This window comes from Gallus gallus, chromosome 4 (genome assembly GCF_016699485.2).
Source record: "Gallus gallus isolate bGalGal1 chromosome 4, bGalGal1.mat.broiler.GRCg7b, whole genome shotgun sequence".
NCBI classification, from domain to species: domain Eukaryota; kingdom Metazoa; phylum Chordata; class Aves; order Galliformes; family Phasianidae; genus Gallus; species Gallus gallus.
In genome coordinates, this window is record NC_052535.1 from 21,564,773 (window position 1) to 21,588,274 (window position 23,502).

The window sequence follows — 23,502 nt, forward strand, 5'->3', positions numbered from 1 at the left end:
GTATATATTACAGGAGGACTAGACTGACTGACTGAATGCCATAGCATAGACACTCTTTATCTAGATGAGTGTTGTTTGGCTTACTCCTTCTTTCTAAGAAAGACTTGTATGTCTTTAAGCTTCACTTATTTTCTTCCCTAAAGATATCTGACAGGCAAAAAAAAAAAAAAAAAACATTTAATTTTTGATGACCTGAAGTCACTCAATAATAAAACTCTTCGTGTTTCTGAATTGCCATGCTTTATGTAGCACAGCATGTTTTTGTGCTCTTAGCAGTGACTGATGGGCACCTGACAGAGCTTCCTCAGCATGGCTCAGGCATGGCACACACATGAGGGAGGACTTTGGACACAGTTTGTAAAGTGCCTAGGTATGTTCTAGCCAAACTGCTAAACTGCAATTTTCTTTGCAGCTGGCGGTCTATGTAATTATGACCCCAATGTTCTGTTCAGGGTCATGTGAGGAATGGATCTGTTAGGATTCTTTAAGGTTCCCAGTCTTCCAGTTCTACAAAAAAAATGATGAGCCAGAAAATACCAAAGTGACTGTACAACTGTGCAGAGCCTAGCTTAATTGTGCAATGAAGTATGGAAAGATGAGCTAAAAGCTTGTTCTTTAGTTACTGGTACATGATCTTTAATTAGAACAGCTTGGTGGAGACCACCTCACTGAAATTCTGTTGACGCATATGTTTGTGTTACAGAGGTGTGCTTGTATGTACTATACATGATCTTAATATTGCCAGGGATCGATGTTAGTCTGTTGGCTTTGCATAGTCAGTTCTGAATTGGTTGATGTTTGACCTGATTTTTGAGCCTTCATTAAGACTAAACTAAGGTTTTTTGAAGAGACTTTGATTTTCAGCTTCCATACTGTATGTTTTACTAAAGGCTATTGAGTTTTTATTTTTGCTGAACTTTAGAGATTAAGAACCTTGAGGTGTTTTTTTTTAATATTGTAAACATAAAATTCAAAAGAAGGATTGTCTGGCTAGAATGACCACAAAATGTTCTGGATACAAGATCATACTATTTAATGCTGCTGTCATCATTTTCCCTATGATTTAAGAGACTATAATTTTTTTGTACTGAGTTTCTCTTCTCTGTTATGAAGGGCTAATTCACTGTATGACTTCGGTACCAAGACTGCAATGACAATATACCAATTAAATAGCATATATACACAGGTGCTTGATGTATTTAGTGGCTGCCTGTTTAATCAGCTAACTCTATGGAATTGACACTTGCTAATGACACTACAGTAATATCTAATTTGACTGAATTTTGTTTCATTTTACTGATACTTTATTTAGAAAAATAAAATAAAATAAAAACAAAGATTACAAATAAATGAAGTATTCTAAAGAAAGCCATGTTCCTCATTATTTGTTTTCCTATACACTGAGGAATTGTTTCCTGTGACTGAATGCTTCATTTATTCTTTGTTTCCCACTCTAGCTACCATGAGACAAGAATCCAGTTTTCATCTAGTGTCCATTAATAAAAGATAACATTTTATATGAGTTGAAATATTCACTTTAAGATGCTTATTCAGTAAAAATTAGCTCTAATTTTAGTTAACGTGTCTCTGGATATGTTTTGCATTTTTCTAATGTTTAGGGTAAAGATAAGGAGTAGGGATAAACATAGCTTTAATATGCTCATTTTAAAAAAAGTATATTTAGAAATGTTGTGGAGCTGATGTGTTCAGTACCAAAGCTGTTTTACTTCTGTATTTGGGATATACATCTTAATGTCATTAAGCATATCTAAAATAACATGACAGATAGCAGATAACTCTTTAGCTAGCTTATTAAGGAAGTATAGGCAGTGCTGACAAAGAGTAAATGATTTTCTGATTATCTTGGGTACTGCAATGAAAAAGTGCTAGTGGGCAGGCCCTATGGGCAAGGAGATGTTCAGGTAGACTGTTAGACTTGAAGACATGTTTCATGTCCCAAACCACTCCAGGGCCAATGTCTAATGGCAGCAGAAGTTACTAAATTAAACAAATGCTTCACTACATATAGCTTTCAGCATACAAACAATAGTCCAAATGAGCAAAGAGAAGCAGACAGACTAATCTGTTGAAACAATATCCTATGGAGCATAAGCCTGCAGAACAATGTTCTTCCTAATTTCTTTTTATGTAGCACTTAAATGCCTGAAGAAGGTCCCAGTTCTGACAAGTCAAATTTCCTTTGTTCCTCAAGTGGGTTCTTGGGATTATGAACAGTATCTCTTCTGAATTACTGTGTTTACATTCTGAAATACATTCAGCTTTCATACTGAGTATGAAATCATAAAAATATGATGTGCTAGTTACATCTTGGCTTGAGATATCATTTCTTTTATCAAAATAACTACATAAATCATAGCTCTAGGAGTACTGCCATATACTGTTTAAATACAAGTCTTGAATCCTCTAGTGGTTTAAATTTTAATGATCCATAAAGAGAATAATTCAAAGTAGATATTCCATAGCAAGGAAATGATCTTACCAATTTCATGGTGTTTTTTTTTTTTTTTTTTTTTCAAAGAAAAAGACAGAAGCATACTTCTGAATCAGAAAATAACTTTGGGTGCTGCTGTTTTTGATTTAGTGGTCCTTCTGGTGTTGCTGGATCCTAGATTGAATATCCAGTGTTGAAGGGAGGACACATGTTCTGGTGCTCAGGATAACGACGTGCTGTATAAGGAATAGAAGTGGTAATTGTATGGAATCAGTTTCCATGCTTGCTTCCACTGAAAGCCGCTTAACTTTTCTTGCTCTTTTAAAGGGGTTAGCTGAGGAATGTGATGTAGTCAAAGAAGCAAAGACTTGTATTTAACACGTGCTTTCAAGTCCAGATGCTGAACGTTACCACTGAAGTTCTCTTTTGACAGAAGTGAAGTATGTTTGACAGTAGTCATCACTAAAGACCTATACTTATGTATGACATTCATGGTCCTAGTGAAACCATGTACACAAGTAGGCATAAACCGAATATGATCTGTTACAGAGCTTCTAGCATGCTACATCGCAACTTCAGGAGACCTAAATGGATTGCTATGGCCCTAAAATTTAGCTATTACTAAAGAAATTTTAAATAAGTCACACATCAGGTTTTGTTAGGGTAGTGAAGGATTTCCTAGGAGAGTCTGGCTATTGGTATTTATTGAGTCTTTCAGCAGGTTGAGTTGAATCTTCATTTTATATCAGTACTTTGGAATGTTTTTCAGTATATTGTGATCAGAAAAATCTGAAAGTTAACATTGGAGGAATTCTTCGGCTTAGAATAATGTCCTTTAGAATTACTGCAAGTGGAGCACGTACTTTGTGTGCATGCCTTTTTTTTATATCCTGTTAATGTTGATCCAGGTTTGTAGTTTCAAGCCTGGTGTACAAGTGGTACAGATTGTTTTTAATAAAAATACATACAATTAGGAAAAAACCTTCATTGTTGAGAACTAGCTAGTTGGGAGTCTGGGAAATAATCTGGAGTTTCAAGTAGAATAATTAGATGAAAGCAGAAAGAACTTGTTACAAGTGCTAGAGGCTGAGAGCGCCTACGAATTTTTTAGAGATTAGCACTGTGGTGCATTATAAGCACTTCTTAAACTTGAAGTACCTCTGATGTCTCAAACAACAGTCGTATGCTAGAAAAATGTGAAGACAAAGTCTTAAAATACTTTCCAACCTCACCAGTGGTATGACAGCATTTCGAGGCCTTCAAAGACCTCAATAATTGTGTACCTGAACTGTTCAAACAGAACACTTTGAGTAACAACTATGAATTTACATGGCAGTATCTGTCACTGTGATAGTTGCTAAGTGCTGTTTGGCTTCAGACTATAGTTGCGTTAAAAGGAATATGTCAAGGAAGCTGAGGAGGGAAATGTAATGGAAAGATAATACAAACTGGCCTCTGGATTTCCTTTTCTAGCTCCTGAATTCCTGTAAATAATGCTCCTTTTCATTCTGGGAAATTAAATATAGGTTCCTCAGGAAATCCTCTACTCTCACCAGGGCTGTGATGTTAGAATTCAGTTTAAAGTAGCTTGATTTAAATTTTCTACAACTAACTTCAGTAGAGAATAGGAATGAACTCTTCATATTGGCAACTATTTTGTTACTAGCTTTGTTTTGCACCATTTTCAGGTTACTGCTAGAATTTGAGTATTCAAAAAAAATGTATTGGTATATCATAGAATTTAGAATCATAAAATCATGGAATGCTCATGTTGGAGAAGACCTTAAAGATCATTAAGTCCAACTGCAACCTAACCATACTATCCTAACAACCCTTCATTAATCATGTCCCTGAGCACCACTTCCAAACGGATTTTAAACACATTCAGGGATGGTGACTCAACCACCTCCCTGGGGAGCCTACCCTAGTGCTTAACAACCCCTTCTGTAAAGAAGCTGTTCCTGATATCCAACCTAAATCTCTCCTGGCACAACTGGAGGCCATTTCCCCTTGTCCTGTCACTAGTGAGAAGAGATCAACCCCACTCTCGCTGCAGTCACTTTTCAGGTATTTGAAGAGCAATAAGGTCTCCTCTCAGCCTCCTCTTCCCCAGACTAAACAGCTTCAGTTCCTTTAGTCGCTCCTCATAGGGCATACTCTCCAAGCCCTTCACAAGTCTTGTTGCCTTTCTTTGGACTTGCTCCAGCACCTCAATGTGCTTTCTGTTTTGTGGTACCCAAAACTGAACACAGTACTTGAGGTGAGGTGTCACCAGTGCTGAGTACAGGGGCAGGATGAATTCCCTAGTCCTGCTTTCCACACCATTCCTGATACGAGCCAGGATGCCATTGGCCTTCTTGGCCACCTGGGCACACTGCTGGCTCATATTCAGCTGACTGTCCATCAGTACACCAAGGTTCCTTTCCATCAGGCAGCTTTCCAGCCACTCCTCCCCAAGCCTGTAGGGTTGCCTGGGGTGGTTGTGACGAAAATGCAGGACCTGACACTTGGCCCTATTGAAACTCATACAGTTTTCCTTGGCCCATTGATCCAGTCTATCCAGGTCTTTCTGTAGTGCTTTCTCCCTTCTGGCAGATCAACACTCCCTCCCAACTTGGTGTCATCTCCAAACTTACTGAGTGTATGCTCGATTCCCTCATCAATATCATTAGTAAAGATGTTGAATAGGAGTGTCCCCAGTACCGAGCCCTGGGTGACACCACTCGTGACTGGCTGCCAACTGGATTTAATTCCACTGACAACAGCTCTTTGGGCCTGGCCATCTAACCAGTGTTTCACCTGGCAGAGTGTATGCCCATCCAAACCATGGGCAGCCAGCTTCTCCACGAGAATGTTGTGGGGGGCAGTGTCAAAAGCTTTACTGAAATTTAGGTAGACCACGTCAACAGCCTTACCTTTCATCACTAAGTGGGTCACTTTGTCATAGAACAAAATCAGATTTGTCAAACAGGATCTATCATTCATAAGACCCATGCTGAATGGGCCTGATCTCCTGGTTGACCTTTAATTGATCCATGATGGCTCATGAGATTATCCATTCCATAACCTTCCCTTGCACCAAGGTGAATCTGATAGGTCTGTAGCTGCCGGGATTGTCTTTCCGGCCCTTTTTGAAAATGAGTGTCACATTTGCCAGTTTCCAGTCCACTAGGACATCACTGGTTAGCTAGGACTGTTGAGGAAAGATGGAGAGTGGCTTGGCAACCACATTCACCAACTCTTTCAGCAGTCTAGTGCGCAATCTGTCTGGCCCCATGGGCTTGTGAGTGTCTGGTTTTCAAAGAAAGAACATTAAGTTTTGGTAGCTGAATCCTTTTGTTCTCTTCATAGAAGAAAAATCCTGTCTTCTGGTAGGTGATTTCTTGCTTTTGAGTTCTAGACTTTCCTCCACACTGCAGTTGAGTGCTTTCAGTGGTTGTAGATGTGTGAGCAGTAGTTTAGTCCTAGTGTGCAAGTGGTAACACAACTGATAATTCTAGTGTGACTGGGATGTTGCCCATAGTTCTGGTGATTCTGTAAATCTTAGATGGGACTCCCCGAGGTCTCACTGGAGGGTTCTTGTTGACTTTTAAAAAGCTAGGACGAAATGACTGTGTGCATTAATTTTGTCTTCTCATTGCCCCTTTGGATTTGAGCTTTGGGTTGATTTTTGTTCTGATTCCCTGCAGGATAAATTGCTTGTACCATCATTTCCTTTATAGTTTCCCCTGTAGTTGCTTGCAGGCAGGAAAATCCTGAGAAGTGTAGGACTATATTGTTAATCAAGTGTCAGCTGTTGTACAGAAAACATGGGAAGTTGATTGAAAGCCACCTTAGGTTTGAATAGTGTTTTGTAAAGCATAGGACATTGAAAATGAAAAAAAAAAGTACATTGTGTAATAGCACTGTCTAGAAAAAGAGTTTGCTTAGGGTTTGTTTCTCCTCAGATCATTGCCACTGTGTTTTCAATTATTTTAGGGTCCTCTGTTTCTTCTTTCCGGAGGTACAGATTTTGTGAAGTCCCTCTGCCCCACTAGTCATGGAACTGGGCCGAACCAGCCTGCACACTGTTGACAGCAGCAGTGCTGGCTATCTATCTGCCAACTTAGAACTTCTGTGAGGGAATGTGTGTTTGAAGGTGTGACTTAACCTAGGTGCATATTTATGCTTTTGAGAATGACCGTCTCTTTGGAGTGGTGGTTTTCTCAGCATTAATCTGGTCATCTATGAGCAATATTGATTTTTTTGGACTGATGTGTTTGATGGCAGGACACATGAATTCAGCAACAAAACACTGCCTTCCAGAGAGCTTTCATGCCTGTTTTTCTTTTTTTCTGATAAATTAACTGGTTGGCTGTGAATTGATATGGAACAAGGTACTGCTACATTGGAGGCAGTTATCTTCTATGACTTGCTATGATACTTGCATACTTGCAGAATTAGATAATTAGTGGAGTTTACATTACATTTCATCATTGAATTTCATATTTGACTTTGCTTAGGAGTGGTTCATAGAACTTGTCACCTGAGATGTTTTACCTGCTTATTTTTGACTGGCCTGTGGAACAGGCTTTTCATGTTTGATAATCTTGTGCATCGAATGAATGAATACAACTGAATGCTATTTAGGTACTTGTGGACAAACCCAGGATGGAATATGTAGTTGTGTTCTCAAATTCTTGTACTTAGATAAACCTTGACACAAAGTTGGAGGTTATCAAGAGTGGTGAAGGTACATGGGTTATGTTGGTGATGTTAGCTATCTTAGGAACTAAAATCTCTGAGCCATGAGTACGTGTACACTTGAATATCATAATGTCATTCCCTAGTCTGTAACTGCAGTAACATTTAACTGAATCTTCACCGCAAGACATCAGCAGAATTCAGCTATATCTGAAGCAAGCATAGGTAAAAAGTAGAGCAAGAAAGAGGAGATGAGTTTAACTGCAGTTATGATTGACAACTATTTCACTTCAGTAGCACAAGTGTAGCACACAAAGTAGCACAAAAACTGTAGAAAATGTCTACAGAAATCTTGGTTGTATACCCATATTCAGTTTAGTCATCAGATGATAGAAAAAGAAACACAGACTTCAATATCTTGGTCAGTTCCTGAGTTTTTGTTCATAGATAACATCCTCAATTTCTGTTGTTAATTTTTCACATTTCTAATGCTTGTCCTTTTTCTTGAGGTTGTATTACACAGTGTAAAATAAGAACAGAGCAGTTTCCTAAATTATATAGTTCAGTGTTTTGATCTCAGATCTATTAGGTCAGCTCTCTCTCTCTCTCTCTCTCTCTCTCTCTCTCTCTCTGTGTAGCTTGCTCTGGAAGTAATATCTCCTGTTTATTTGCTTGGAAAATACAGCAGATAGAGCACAAGAACACTGTTTGATACAGCAAATTCTCAGTGAGAAAATACTGTTCTCAAGGCAGTCATCGCCATTAGCTCTGGATTTTTCCCAGCACTGGATAAGAGTCTGTATGCCATGTTCGTAAAAAAATGATACTGTTTGGTCTCTGAGCACTGATGAATGTCAGTGGGTACAATTTTTTCCACATGGAGGAATTCGGTGTCACATCTTTGTTTCATGCACACTTCCATGTCAGATGCCATTCTGTCAGACTGCCCCTCTCCTTCCATCTGTTACACAGCAACAACATGGAATGGAATATTGGTGAGAAGGTTCAACCTCTATTGCCATGCCATCAACATCTGCCTCTGATGCTTTGGGCCGATGTAATCAGAGCAGCCCTTGTAACTTCATCTCTCCTTTTGAGAGTGCTGAGGAAATAATACTCTTCTTTAAGAGACTCTGTCATACGGGTGCTTTTAAAAATCTTATTTCCTTAAACGAAAAACATGCTGCTAACTGCACATAACCTACTTAGATTTGAGGTTGGATTTTAATACTATGCTGTCATCACTATTAAAGGATGTGGGCTGTTCTTGCTTGAAGTTAGAACTAATTGTTGCTAAAGACTTGAGACATATAATTAAAAAAAAATGAAGGTGCTATGGATTAATTAAGTAATCTGCATCTCTTGGAGTGTCACTAGAGACACAGTTTTCGGCTAAGAATGCTAGCACAGTTGCTAATTGAATTCAAGTATGCTGTTTTGAGCTGCTTTGGAAGAAGCAGTAGGAGTGATAAAGACTCAAGTGAGGTAAAGATATTTTCAGTGTATAATGATGAAATGGCACAAGATTTCTACTGCAGCTGTTTCAAGTAACTTTAGGAAACTACACTGTTTTCCTCTAAACATTACTTGAACTTACCCAAGAAGAATTTCAGCCTATGAGAAAGAATGTATATTACTCAAGGAGCAAGATCTGAGTCTACAGTAGAATGAACAGGAACTGGATGACAAAATCTTAATTTGGTCCCTTATACTAGGTAAGAGGAGGGAAAATAAACTTTTCCCTTTTATTAGGAATTTATTTTATTAGGAATTTATTAGGAATTTTAGGTACGGTGAATAAGCACAAAAGTGAGTGAGTTTAGCAGCAGATAATGTTGGCTACAGATCTCATGAAGGTTTATATCTGCAAGTTTGTACAGTGCTCTCTTACTGTGTGGAAAGGCAGAATGATGCCGAGGGGCGAATTTCTGCTTTGAAGTAAGGGAAAAGATTTCTATAACTGAGAAAGGAGGCCTTATTTATAGAGAGGAAGATGCTATGGTTCTCTTCAGCTAGAGGAAAGTAACAGATTCAACAGAATACAATACCATATTTTACTATAACTTGGCTTCCTTTTGATAACTTTCAGATGTATTTCATTGGATTTTGTGATGTTCCCAAATGGATAGTTACGCTTTTTTTAATGCAATAAGTGGTATCAGACATTCATTATTAGAATGTGTTTTCAGGTACTGGAATTAGTTTGTAATTGACTGATCTGTGGCTTTATTCTGGAATTTTGAGCATTTTTGGCTTTTTGTGATGTTCTTTTCTACTGGAAATTTGGTAGTGGTAAGAGTTTCTTCACCAAAGTGTCTTACTCTCTGTCCTCTTCTTTATTGCAGCCCTGATGATATTGGTACCTGTTGGTATATCCTGTTGTCTGGCTCAGTCTTCATTAAAGAATCTATGTTTCTTCCAAGGAGCAGGTATGTCAACTGTGGATGCACTACATTTAAGCACAACTGATGAGTTGGTTGCCTTTTAATTCTTAATTAAGTTTGATTCTTAACAAAAGTGCAGAAGTACACACACAAACACGCCTTTCCTTCCTTTACTAACTGGGGCATTTATTTGATGCCTGCAGCTAGACTTGAAAGCCCCTCATTATGTGCACTGTACAAAAACCAAAAGCGTCATGAAGAGACAATTTAAAAATACCCCCCTTCAACTCAACAAATAGAATGAAGTACTGAGTAGACTGTTCCTATGAGTAATCAAATATTAAATCATAGGAGGTACTAGAGCTTTTATGATGCTTTCCTGAGACTTTGCACAAGTCCTCAGTGTGTGTTTTGGCATATGCTTATATCATGTTACTTCCAGTTTTGTTACCTCTGTTTAAGGTTATCTTTCATGTAAGTGAATTTGCAATAAGAATGATGTTTTAGATAGGAAAAATGTAAGCTTGAGTGTGAGTCTGTCAAAATTTTTAACACTTAAGTAAAAAAAAACAAACAATTATTTTGAGCTATGGAAAAAAATGCGAAGACTGCAAGGATTTTCGTGGAAGTAGAACAGATTCACTTTAAAGTACTGGTTATATGCATATTCATTCAAACTACTAAAAAAGGTTCCTTTGAAGTAAACAACATGTTATAAAATCTGTGAAAGGCAGAATGAAGGAATGACCCTTCTCTGTATGGTACGATGAGAATAAAAGAACCAGAAACTTCCTTACAGCTTTAAACAGTGGGAAGTCAATTGAAAGCTATCACTGGTTGCTATACGAACAATTAAATATCCAGATCTGCCTTTCATTGAGAGGGGGATGCTGGTCTTGGGACTTCCATTTATGATGGTGTATGTTTTTGGTGTAAGCAAATCTCTTGCATATTTAAGAAGACAGGCACTGCTGATGAAAAGGCATATTTGATGTGCCATCAAACAGTACAGTATGTGATAAAGGTGCAAAATTGCTTATTGTAAAAAGTAGCACAACAACAAATTATAGGATCCCTGCTGCCAGCAGATGGAAGAAAATTGTCCCATATGTCATCCCTGAAGAGGCAATGCCAGAAAAAAAGAAATGCCAGAAAGTGCTACCTTTAGATGCCAGGAGAAGGGATATATGATATCTGAATTCATGTAGAGTGGTTACATGTCATCTCTGGCAAGAATCCTCTATTCTTTTGAAATACAGCAATACTTGTGCTTCAGGCATTTTTTGATGCTCTATAAAAGGTGAGATTTAATAATATAAACAATGAGCTTGTGAATCTTCCTGGTAGAATGAACAGAGAAGTATAGTTCTTGCCTGTGTAGAAAAGCATTCAAGGATTGCTTACCCAGACTAATGCAGAAATGGCATGTGGAATGTGGTATTACAAGGCTTCATAACTGTGGACGGAGTCAAGTAACTGCCAAAGCTGATATCTTCGGAAGCAGATCTGAGGGAGATGATTTGTTAATTAACAAAGATAGCATAACAAGTCCATAGAAGTGAAATTTAGAATCTTCAACACAATGATGTGAGATAAGGTATGACTAGAGAGCTAAAACATTCATTCTAGTAAGAGGTTTTGCTCAGCAGAGGAGTTGCAGTTAATAAGGGGACAGATAAGGGGACTTGATTTAAATTTAGGATAGAGCTTGTCAGGATTTCTACTTTGTAAATGAGTAAGGTGGAATATCTGGGCCTTTGACTCATCCATGAACAAGAAATTTGGGGAAAATGAGAGAGGGCTTAAATCAAGTTAAATTCCAGATTTGGAATACTGGTGGGTAATAAGTGATTTTCGGTAGTGTGTTTTTTTTCTTGCTTTTGGGAATAAAACTAAGTTGTTCAGCTTTACTTATGTTGTCAGTGGAGTCCTCTCAAGGACATAGTAAGCTGCTCCTATATTGGGATTGGATACAGGAGATTTATTAGTAATGATACAGAAAACTTGTGTCTCATGAATACAGAAGTAGTTGCCAAAGCAGTGCTGGTGCATAAGATGAACTAGAGGGATCTGGATACATCTGAAGGGGCTAAAGTCAAATTTTACGGTGCTCAGTAAAAAAAGGATGAAACCTTCCCAAAAGGCTGCTAATGAGAAAGAATTGGTAGGGGGAGGTATTTGGAAATGTAAAGTCAAATTAGGCAAAAGGAAGTTACTGGGTAACAGCTTAAATTGTCCTTTTGCACATAAATGACTGTTTCGAGAGCCTTTTGAATCATTGTGTAATTTGGGAATCTTGATGTCTTTCCACTGCTTCAAAGAAAACAAAACAAAAAACCTCCCACAAAAATAGTACCATCAAAATGGAGGAATTTGTTACATTTTTGTAAATCAAGCAAGTTCTTGTGAATAACTGACTTTAATACGAAGAGACCTAAGTATTACTAGGTGGAGATCATCTAATTTTGATTTTGTTTGGCCAAAACAACGCAATTTGAACAAGCTTACTGTAAATTCATATTTAGTGTTTTTCAAATTCCATCCATTTCATCTTTGTCAGTCTAGAAAGTTGCTAGGAAATAATTTTGCAATGTGCAGCTGTGAGTAAGAGAGGAGGATGGAGCTGAGAAGAGTGCGTAGGAGCAGCAATAATGTTCCTCAATACTACATCTGAGTGATTCAGAAAGCCCTTTCCCTGACTTTTCCTGGAGCTCAGATTGCCCTATTCTCCAGCCCCTTCTATCCCCAGACCTCTCAACATCCATAACACCTCATGTTTTCCATCTTCAGAAGTATCCTCTTGTCTTTTAAGCTTAGTCCAGTGTACCACACATACACAAAATCCCTTCGTCCAGGTTCCTTTCAAAGAATATTGAGTGAATGTTCCATGCTTTGTTTGTTGGAAATAGTTTAGTGTGTTTGACTGCATATGTTTAGTGTATTATTTACATCTGGAACCTTTATTAGCTAATTTAGCTGCATTAGTATCCTGAAGCTGGTTGGTTCAACACTGAAAGTGCTGTTTCACGTATTTTTGTGCATTTTATGTCAAGGAGCCTTATTTTTTTCTTCCAAAATATCGTTTCCAAGTCTAGTACAAATAGCACTTAACATTATTTGAGGAGAGGAAGAGATGACTACAGCTTGCAGACTGATAATATATAGATGAGAAGAAGAATTTCTTAAAAATAAATAAAAATTCAAGTAATAAAAAATACTAGGAAATTACCACCCTTCTGTTTTCCCATTCAAACTACAAGTATATAATAGTACAGCACTCCAGAAATAAGCAGTTATATAACACACTTCATAGGGTCAAATAGCCGCTAATTGAAATACTTTCTAAAGAGTGGCACAGCTGCTGATTTTGCCAAAGTTATGTTAATTTTCTGTATGACTAAAACATACTTGCACCTAACTTCTTGACTAGTCTTTAATTTAAAAGTTTTAAAATAAAAATGTTCAAGACAGAATACACAAAGTCCTGAATTGAGTAATTTGTTTTGGGAATTTTCATTTCTAGAGGATGTCTTTATTGTGGAAACAGTTATGAGTAAAACACTTTATTTGCCTATTACAATATAGCTTAAGCTGTATTTGTAAAAAAAAAAAAAAAAAAAAAAAAAAAGTCAAGCCATTGCTTAGCCAATATTCAGTGGATTTATTATTTTGGGAAAACTTGCAATTCAGAATTTTTAAAGAATTTAGACTTGAATTAAGCTCCCATATTTGTGGTTAAATAAGGTAAAGCTTAATCTTGTTCTCCTATTGAATGTTTTTAAGTTGAAGCAATGAATTTTATTTTGGCAGCTTAATGCAAGGAACACTTGCCTCCCATATTTTATTATTACATTTTCCATACTTTTTTCCCTTAATTTAAAAATTTCAAGCAAATATTACAGTCAAATTAAACATTTTTCAACTTTTTCCTCCCACAACGACTACCGAACTAGTACAAATTAGCACTTATTTCCCTCACAGCTTCTCTTGAGCTTCTGTGCCCTGAAGCGTTTCATGTGGTAGAGTGAGGTTTATGTATTAAGTCTAGAAAATAAATGAGCAGAAGTTACAATTCCCTGAAGGTTGTCCTGGCTCTCCTGCATCTTCACGTGGTCACTGTTGGCAGTAATGTGACAGTCCCTCAAAATATCCTTGCAATTTGCCTCCAGCATTGCTGGGTCAGGTCTGTACTCTCGTTGCATTTGCTTAGCTGCTCAGACTTCCTGTGTAGTCTTTGTTCCAGGACTTGGTTTCTAATGGGAATTTTACCATCTTCCTTCATCTTATTTGATTTGGAGCTGCACTACAAAAACATCTCCAGTTCTCCCACAGCTCTAGCTTCATGCTTGCCCATAGCCTTCACAACTGGAGGACGCAGCTGACCTTTGTCAGCAACAAGATATGGAATTGCTTGAAAGATTTTTCTCGGATGGGTAGGCTATGGTGCTTGTACTTTTTTTCTGCCTCTTGAAGATTTTCAGAAATGGACTGAGCAGTGCTTGCTGCGCTGCTCAGACACAACGCAATGCTGACTTGCCATGTGCATACCTGGTTGTCCTGGTGTCTTTGTTTAGTTACCTGCACTATTTAATTCCTGTACCCTCTTGTCCTTACTTACTGCTATAGCTACCCTGTTGTCCTCTCACCATTTAATGTAAGGCAATGAGAAGCTGCACTCCTTTGGGCAAGTTTACCAGGCCTACACAGGAGAGCAATGATTTAAGCCTTTTCCTCTAACTAAAAGATAAACATTTTAAGCTGAGAGAACATCTGCTTTTTATCTCTCCAAAATTACATCTGTTTTAAATATTGATGATTTAGCCCTCTAGTCTTCCATAGCAAATCAAGTAAAAATGGAATTGGATATTCAATTCCATTTTTGACTTGTTTTGCTATAGAAAAGACTAGCGTGCTAAATCATCAATGTACTAGGGAACCAATGAAGAAATTATGGACTTGCTTTGAATCTGTTTAAAGCAATAATAAAACCAGTTAGTGCAGAAGTATGTCTTGCTTTGTGTTATGAATGTTTTTTTTCAGATGTTTGCTTTCTTCTATCTCAAGCTGGCAGTAGTGAAACTTGTTTTTCTATTTACTGCATTTTATACATTTATAAAGAGCTCTAATATGGGCCTCGTGATTGTTTAACAGCTTAATTAACAAATAGTATTTGTAAAACTTACTTGACTACTAAAAAGGCATGAGCCTGGAAATGATATTTTCCATTCCAGAGGTGTGGGTTTTTTTTGTCTGCATCTCTACTTTCTGATGTAGAGAATATAACTTAAAATTTACTTTCTTGTCTTTCTTCCAAGAATTATGAAGTGGTTTTACAGTTTTCTGTTATATCTGTGGCCATTTTTCAAATGGAAGAAATTAATAGGAAAGAGCTTATTTTAATTGTTTAATTACTCTTGCCCAAATCATAAAGATTAACATATCTGTGGTACATTTAGACTAATATATTAGTACTAACGTATTTGCAACAGTGTTGTATGTCTGCTGGCTGGCTTGAGTGACTTAGTTCAGCATTTCAGTCCATCATCTGAAGCTGGGGCGTGAAGGAGAGTGATCTTAGATTTTAACCTAATGAAGAATGACTTAAGAGGTTGAAGAAAATTTGGAAGAAGTGGAGTTGTTTGTCTCTGTATGATTGTGTATGCCTACTGTGAATTATTCACAACGGATTTTAGATACTGAAAGTAACCCAAACTGCTTTGTGATGACCTTTTACAATAGTAAAAGACTATGTTTCCAGTGATCTGAATCTGGTATCCTCACTTTCACCAAATTTGCACTCAACTCTTGGCCATATCTGAATTAGCTGAGCCATAAATGTAACTAGGCCTTGCCATATGTTGTTGCAGCAAAGTTCAGGAAGCAGGGCACATGCTACTTCTACCACCAATGTCATCATAAGCCATCCTTCTTCATAGAAATTAAAAAAAAAAAAAAAAAAAAAAGAAAAAAGTGAATACTTTAGAAGAAAATGCTTTTTACAGCTAAATGAACTTGGTATTACATACATTTTGTTTTATTGCACCCATCTCCCATTCTGCTGAATAATTTAGAGTTCATTGAGGTTTGAAATTGGCAGCACACTTGGAAGATGACCAGAATCTGAGGTGTTGGGAAATACGAGAGGACATGGTTCCTAACTGATGAGATTGGGTGGTGTCTGGCCTTGTTCCTGTCAAAACAATTATTTCACTGCTACTGGAATTTTGTTCTCGCACAACTGATAAAATGCTAAGGGACTTAATCTATTAGGCTGGCATCCTTTGAAAATAAAAATAGAAGCCTAGTGTAGTGGGGTTAGTGCTGCCAGGCTTTCTTCCAAGTTTCTAATAAGGATATGAGAAGGTAACAGAAGCGGAAGCAGAAAAATGACCTGAATAACTTTCAGGGGAGCCTGACTACTAGGAAAGGAACAAAATAGAGAATTCCTCATGAGATGACAAATGCTGGATTTTTACTGATTTCTGGCTTTACATCCTAGAGATGGAGATTTTTGTTTTTACAAAAGACCTGATGATGGCCTTGAGCGAGGTTCTGGATCATGGTGCTGGTGTTCAGGTGTGTTGTTGGAGTGATCAGAACAACTTCATATGCTTATGTAGGAGACATGCCATTCATTAATGATGGCTGTATGGGGTTTATATGGCAATGTTTTCATAGTGAGGGGCTGCAGGGGTGGTCTCTGTGAGCAGTGCCAGTGCTGCCGCATGTCACATCGGAGCCAGCTCCAGCATTACCCCTGGGCAGAGCTGAGGCATTAAATGAACTAATTTCAATAATAAAATTATGCTTAGTAATTTGTATATGGAGTATAGAAGTAAAGTATATAATACAAATACCATGCTCATCAGAATTTGTATACTCCACTTTACAACACCTCTTGTGCTTACAAGTGCAAGTCTTGGAAATTAAATATGTTTTTAAATGTATATAGATATATATTCAAGATATACTTAGACATATTTAGATGCATAATTTTAGTATATATTAATTTGCATGTCTGTGTATAATATATGATGAAACATCCAAGAAAACCAGATTTCTTACCTCTATCCAAGGAAATTAAATTCCAGACCTCTCCTCGAAGTTGGAGAGGTATGGATTGAAAGATGGATGGTTCAGTGGAGTAGGAACTTGTTAGCTGGTTGCAGCCAAAGGGTTGTGATCAATGGTTCTGTGTGAGGGTGGGCCTGGTCACAAGCGTTGTTCCTCAGGGGTTGGTCTTGGGACACATGCTCTTCAGCATCTTCATCTGTGACACAGATGATGGCATTGAGTGCACCCTCAGCAAGTTTGCAGATGACACCAAGCTCAGCAGTGCAGTAGATACATTGGAAGGAAGAGAGCCATCCAGAGCAACCTGGACAGGCTTGGAGGACTGTGCCCATGTGAACCTAATGAGGTTCAACAAGGCCAAGTGCAAGGTATTGCACTTGGGCCGGGGCAATCCCTGGTGTTTCTACAGACTGGGTGAAGAACTCCTTGAGAGCAGCCCTGTGGAGAAGGACTTGGAGGTCCGGCTGGATGAGAAGCTGGACATGAGCCAGCAGTGTGCGCTTGCAGCCCAAAAGGCCAACTATATCCTGGGCTGCATTAAGAGGACTGGCCAGCAGGAAGTGGGAGGTGATTGTCCCCCTGTACTCAGCTCTTGTGAGGCTCCATCTGGAGTACTGTGACCAGCCTGGGGCCCCCAGCACAAGAAAGATGCAGAATTCGTGGAATGGGTCCAGAGGAGGGGCCACTAAGATGATGAGAGGGCTGAAATACCTCTTCTATGAAGAAATGTTGAGAGAACTGGGCTTGTGTAGCTTGGAGAAGAGAAGGCTCCAGGGATACCTCATTTTGGCCTCCCAGTACTTGAAGGGAGCGTATAAACCCCAGGCAACCCTTCAGCTTTGGGGAGGAGTGGCTGGAAAGCTGCCTGATGGAAAGGAACCTTGATGTACTGATGGACAGTCAGCTGAATGTGAGCCAGCAGTGTGCCCAGGTGGCCAAGAAGGCCAATGGCATCCTGGCTCGTATCAGGAATGGTGTGGAAAGCAGGACTAGGGAAGTCATCCTGCCCCTGTACTCGGCACTGGTGACACCTCACCTCAAGTACTGTGTTCAGTTTTGGGTACCACAATACAGAAAGCACATTGAGGTGCTGGAGCAAGTCCAAAGAAAGGCAACAAGACTTGTGAAGGGCTTGGAGAATATGCCCTATGAGAAGTGACTGAAGGAACTGGAGCTGTTTAGTCTGGGGAAGAGGAGGCTGAGGGGAGACCTTATTGCTCTTCAAATACCTGAAAAGTGACTGCAGCGAGAGTGGGGTTGATCTCTTCTCACTAGTGACAGGACAAGGGGAAACGGCCTCAAGTTGTGCCAGGAGGGATTTAGGTTGGCTATCAGGAACAACTTCTTTACAGAAAGGGTTGTTAGCACTGGGGTAGGCTCCCCAGGGAGGTGGTTGAGTCACCATCCCTGAATGTGTTTAAAATCCGTTTGGAAGTGGTGCTCAGGGACATGATTAATGAAGGGTTGTAAGAGTTAGGGTAGTATGGTTAGGTTGATGATCTTTAAGGTCTTCTCCAACCTGAGCTATTCTATGATTCTATATTCTATGATTCTATGAAACATGAGGGGGTGTAACTGTTTACAAGAGTTGGTTGTGATAGGACATGGGGGAATGATTTTAAACTAAGTTGCAGGAGATTCAGGTTAGATATTAGGAAGTTTTCCGCCCAGAGGCTGGTGAAGCTCTAGAACAGGTTGCCCAGGGAGGTTGTGGATGCCCCATCCCTGGATGCATTCAAGGCCAGGCTGGATGTGGCTCTGGGCATCCTGGTCTAGTGGTTGGCAACCCTGCCCATGCCAGGGGGTTGAAACTAGATGATCTTTGTGGTACTTTTCAACCTGGGCCATTCTATGATTCTGTGAAAACTCTTGATGCAAGGCTGGTATGAATCTGTTACAGAACGGCTGTGACTACACTGGCGGTTGTGAATGGTGGGGGTTGTGATGGTGGGGAAGAGCATTTTCTTCTCATTTGGAACTCAGGTGATCTACAATTCTATAGGCTTCCTTTGGTGAAGGATGAATGTGTTAAGCTGAAGTAATGACTCATTTACTTACGTATTTTTAAGACTTTAGAGAGTTGGAAGGAATCAATAGGAGTATTTAGAAGAATTAGCATGGTTCTGCTGCCATAATTCTTCAACAAACAGTGTTTTTAAAAAAATGTTTCTCAGTACCGCGGAGAGAATATAGAGAACTTTAAAATAGAGAGAAATAGAGAACTTTAAAATGCCTGAGAGTTATCCTTCAGATAAGGCTAAAAGTTTCAAATATTTCAGAAAAAATAAATCCAGTTACACTTGACATAGTACAGCATGCTAAATAAGGGTTAATTAATTTGCAAATGATAATCTATGTAACTAAAACAAGACTCTCACCATTACTTTATTTTGTTTATTCATTTACAGTTATGGGGCATCTATTACAGAGTTATGTTGAATGCATTTTACTAAGATTTATGGAAACTGATTTAGTGAGGCCATAGGTTTAGCCCTCCATGTCAATGAATAGCTTGTACTGAATGAAGTAGGCACATCAGTGAGGGTAGAAAGTGCCCCTATGTATGGTTTTACTTTACTGCTGAAGACTCAGATGACGTCAAGTTACTCATTTTATATTTTTTCAGAAAGTTCAGAAAGATGATGTTTTCTGCTAATTTCGTTATGAAAATCTGTAATGGAACTTAAGAAGCTTACTGGCTATTTTTCAGTGTAAGAAAGGGATGGAACATCTAAAGGCTGGAAAAATACTTCTCTGTTGTAATGAATTTCATGAATGTTAATTAGGCTATTCAGACAAGGTCTTGCCTCTGAAGTAATGTTTTCCTATGACTTCTTCCTAGAGACTATTATACCGATCTCATGGTTTCACAGTAATGTTCGTGGCAATGCAGACGTCATTAAGACAAAGCATAAGCAAAGCTGACTTTGTTCAAACCATTCATTAAAATGTTTTCTTTTTAATTGCAAAATAATCAGGCTTAAAAAAGAAAACTCTTGTCTTCAAGTATTTCCCAACATAAATTATTGAGGCCTTCTATTGATTTATTCCTAAGAAAGATCTTTCCTGTTAACTGTTCTTCTGATGTACTTTCTAGCTTTCTGTTCTACAGATGCTAGAAAATTATACTTCAAAGCTGCAACAAGTTACATTTGTTTTCATTACTACTTCTTTCCAGTTTTATTTATATATTTGTGCATGTACAGTCTAAATACAGATAGTGAATATCATGGAGAAATCTTACAAGCTCATTTCTATTCTTAGTATATCTGAAATGGTCATAAAGAATTCTTACGTGGTATTCCAGTCTGAGACGTATTTGGGATTACCTGCTGCTATAAAGTCCCTGAGCATCTACCATCATCTGCAGTATGCTTGTGAAATGATATAAGATTCTTTGCAATGCATCAGGGAATTTCAGATTGGCTTTTTGACCATTTTTCAACTTAACTTTAGTTTCAAGATAACATTTTAGAAAGTTAAAGTGAGAAGCAACAAATCTGAAACTTCGTGTAATTTTTTTAATGTGAAATAAAGTAGTTAAACTCACAGCCATGTTCAGTCTAATAACTAGGTGGAATTTAAAAATAAGACACACTTTAAAAATATTAATCTTTTCTAAAAGAGAAATAAACCGAAGACATATATATTTTGAGGACTGGCTGAATGGCCTCTCTCTGGAAGAAAACCTCCAGAATCTAGCTAACTTCAAATTATTCTCTGTGGAGATTCAAACTTCTTTTGAAGTGCATTTGATAGTTAGCTGTACGTTACCAGATTAATCTTACCTTGATCTGGGTTGTATGTGCATAAGAAATAAGGAAGTGCTTATAATTATGAAGATAAAACGCTATGGTCTGTTTATCTGTAAGGATGCTGACCAAATGCATTTAAAATACTGAAGAAACCTGGTACAGCTTTCAGCTTGTCCACATCAATTTCAACGCAGTTTCAGTGGGAATTAGTTAAAGCATTAATATGCCCTAAGCGTATGCCCTTGTGATATTAATATCCTTCATGCAGCCTGGCTGTTGTTGGGCGTTCTCTGTAGGACTTGCTGGATTCATCCCTGCTTGACATCCCCCTGCTGTGGTAGGGTTACTCACCTGGATGCCATCATTCTTATTAGCCCACAGATAGTGATCTGGGTTGCAAGTCGAGCAGGGGGCTGCAGTGATGTGGTTTTAGGCTTTTTCCTTTTAAGCTCTCCCCCCACCCACCAAATGGCATATACTTAGCTGTGGTGTTGCAAGCAAGTTCTTTCCCTGATACTGGAGCTGTTGTATCTGAGTGTGTAAACACCTAAGCTATCATATGACACTGCTGAAGTCTAATCATCCTTATCCATGGTGTTTAGTGAGCTCATGTCTCAGAATTTCAAAAGAGTGACAGGTCTGCAAATGCCTTTTCAATTCATTCCAGTTGCCAACATCTCAATTTTCCTTTCACCTGGAAAGCGAATCTTTAAAGAAGCAGTTTGCTTTTGCTGAAAACAGTCATAAATATAATGTGAGAATTGAAGAGGTTAAAAAAAAAATCTCTTATTTTGATACGCAGATGACTATTACATTTTAATTTAAAGTAATATTTAACACAAGGCAGAGCAACTTGGGGCTTCACTTGCATTATTTGCTTTTTCTAAGGCATTAATTGTAATGAGAATCAGAGATGTCACCCTATATTGTACAGTTCAAATTCTGTGATAACAAGCCTCTGACTTTCAGTGGACAAATCCATGCTTTCATGGTTTTCAGCATGCAGCTTTAACCTGGGGAGCCTGCTGCTACCTTCCCCCAGTGCATCCTTCCCAGCGCTGTTCGCATTAGAGCTGCTCTGCATGCATGAAGGGCTCTGCCTTTTATCCAAGGGGTCAGAAGCTGGCCACGCCAAATTTAGTTTTCTTTAGAACACTTAAGTGTTTCCCTAGGGATGCCTGGCGTGTGTACATGCTCTTCTTAGTAGTAACTTCTTTTTGCCCTTCATCCCTGTCAAGGGAGACGTGAGTGGAGGAGTGATCTGAGTTTTATGTCATCCAGCATGTTGATGTGAAACAAAGCTAAACCTAGCAAGATTAGAATTAGCCATTAAAAGAGGATTTTTTTTTTTAAATCTAGACATACCAAAACAAGAAATGATGTTTGGGGGACAGGGGGGAAAGGAAGAAGTGGGGAGAACTTGACTGTATCCCTTATTGCCTCCTCCCTAAGAGACAGATAAGAAATAGAGTCCCCATTGTTTTTTCTGTGTAGTTCACATTCTAAAGATACTTAGCACGATCCTTGTGTATTTCATTTTGGTGTTTTTCTGTGATACTCCTCAATCTAGATGTCATGTGAGCAGTGTGGTTTTCTCAAAAATAGTTGGAAAGTACTGACTTCATGTACCTAGAGATATGTTTTTATGATGCCAGTGTTAAAAGTTTGAGAAACCGAACCACACTATGCATTTTGCCTTATGTGTACAGATTCATTCAGGTGCAGTCTGGAAGAGAGAAGGAGTAGTTTCAGGGAAGGTGTGTGTGGGGGGGAAGGCATTTATTTTAATCTCCACACTGAGATATCCTGCTCTGGTAAGTATTGCAAAGCACTGACACCATAGTCATATTTGTGTGTCGTGTTTGAAAACTTGAGAAGAAATGAGGTGTTTGAATATCTGATTGCTAAAGTTTTGGCAGAAATTGCTGACTGCACTTCTAATATCTTGTACATCTAGGTAAAGAAAAAAAGCCAAACAATTTATATGGCACATAATTGCTTGCATAAACCTACCACAGGAATTTTGGTGAGCTCTAGAAACAAGGAAGTGCTGAATGAATTTTTCATTGTGTTAGAACATGTTGAAATGGAATATGCTTTCTGGATTAGAGGAAATGCCAATTAATTAGAGTTTATTCTAAAGCAGCAGCTTGGCTCTGAATATTGCATTTGCAGATGCATCCAACTGCCCATGCTTTGTGGAGCTTTCTCTGTGAGACTTAAATGTCATCTCACTACCACTTGTAGTTCATACATGAATTAATTACTTTAAGCTAATGCAAGGTGGTAAATGTAACAGAAAATTAAGCTTCGGTAAAAAAGGGGAAAACTACAGTTTTGTATGTTCTTTTTCAAAACTAGTTATCACTAGTGAAATTGGATTTTCTGTGAGCAAGCTTTGATGTTCAAAAGGAAGGGAAAAGGGCTTGTAACTTAGAGTCTATCTCTTGGTATTTGTAGTCAGTGGACTTTTCTTGGGTTTTGCTTTGTGTTTACTTGCCAGTGCCAAGAAATAACTTTCTGTGTGAAAGCTGGGCTGATGTGAAATCAGAAACTGAGGCCTGGGGTGAAGGGGTAATGCTGACCAGCTGCTTGGGACTGTGCCCAGTGGAGTGGCTGCTCCCATCTCCAAAATGCTTCAGCTTGTGCAGGCGTATCTGGGGACCTGGGGGAATGGGGTGGTCAGGCCTGAAGAATGCTGCTTTGTCCCCCGCTGTCATGGTAGCGGTACAAAGGACAGGCAGAACAAGTCATCTTCCATACCCACCTGTGACTTCTTGTCTGTACACATCCCCACCTGTCTGTACCTGTAACTGCTTACAAAAATTAATGGGGTATGCTTAGCATTGGATGTTTCACTTGATTGAAGGTACTTCTTATTTTTTAATTTAATTTTTAATTTTTTAACCTCAAGTTATTCTCATTTTGCTTTTAGTCACTGACATATTTATACTAATTGTAATTTAGTTATCATAAAGACTTTATTTTAACTTTTCATAAAAAAACAACAAAACAAAACAAAAGAAAAACACAAATTGGGAGATGTAGAAATTCTTAGCTTTCATTTAAAAGGCTTTTTCTATTAACTAGAATATTGTAAACTGCAATACCTCAGTCCTTTGTATGTGTGTAGGTGACTTAAATATAAGTAGCT

The 23,502-nt window shown here is 38.4% G+C and overlaps 1 protein-coding gene across 12 annotated transcripts in view; it reads left to right on the plus strand.

Moving 5' to 3' along the window:
- Window positions 1-23,502, plus strand: part of RAPGEF2 (Rap guanine nucleotide exchange factor 2) — a 174,424-nt gene that overhangs the window by 61,195 nt on the left and 89,727 nt on the right. For all 12 annotated transcript variants that reach the window (XM_046940691.1, XM_046940692.1, XM_004940909.5 and 9 more), the window contains one exon: window positions 9,481-9,564. In XM_046940691.1, the coding sequence (XP_046796647.1) occupies window positions 9,481-9,564 (84 nt within the window). The remainder of the gene's footprint in view (window positions 1-9,480; window positions 9,565-23,502) is intronic.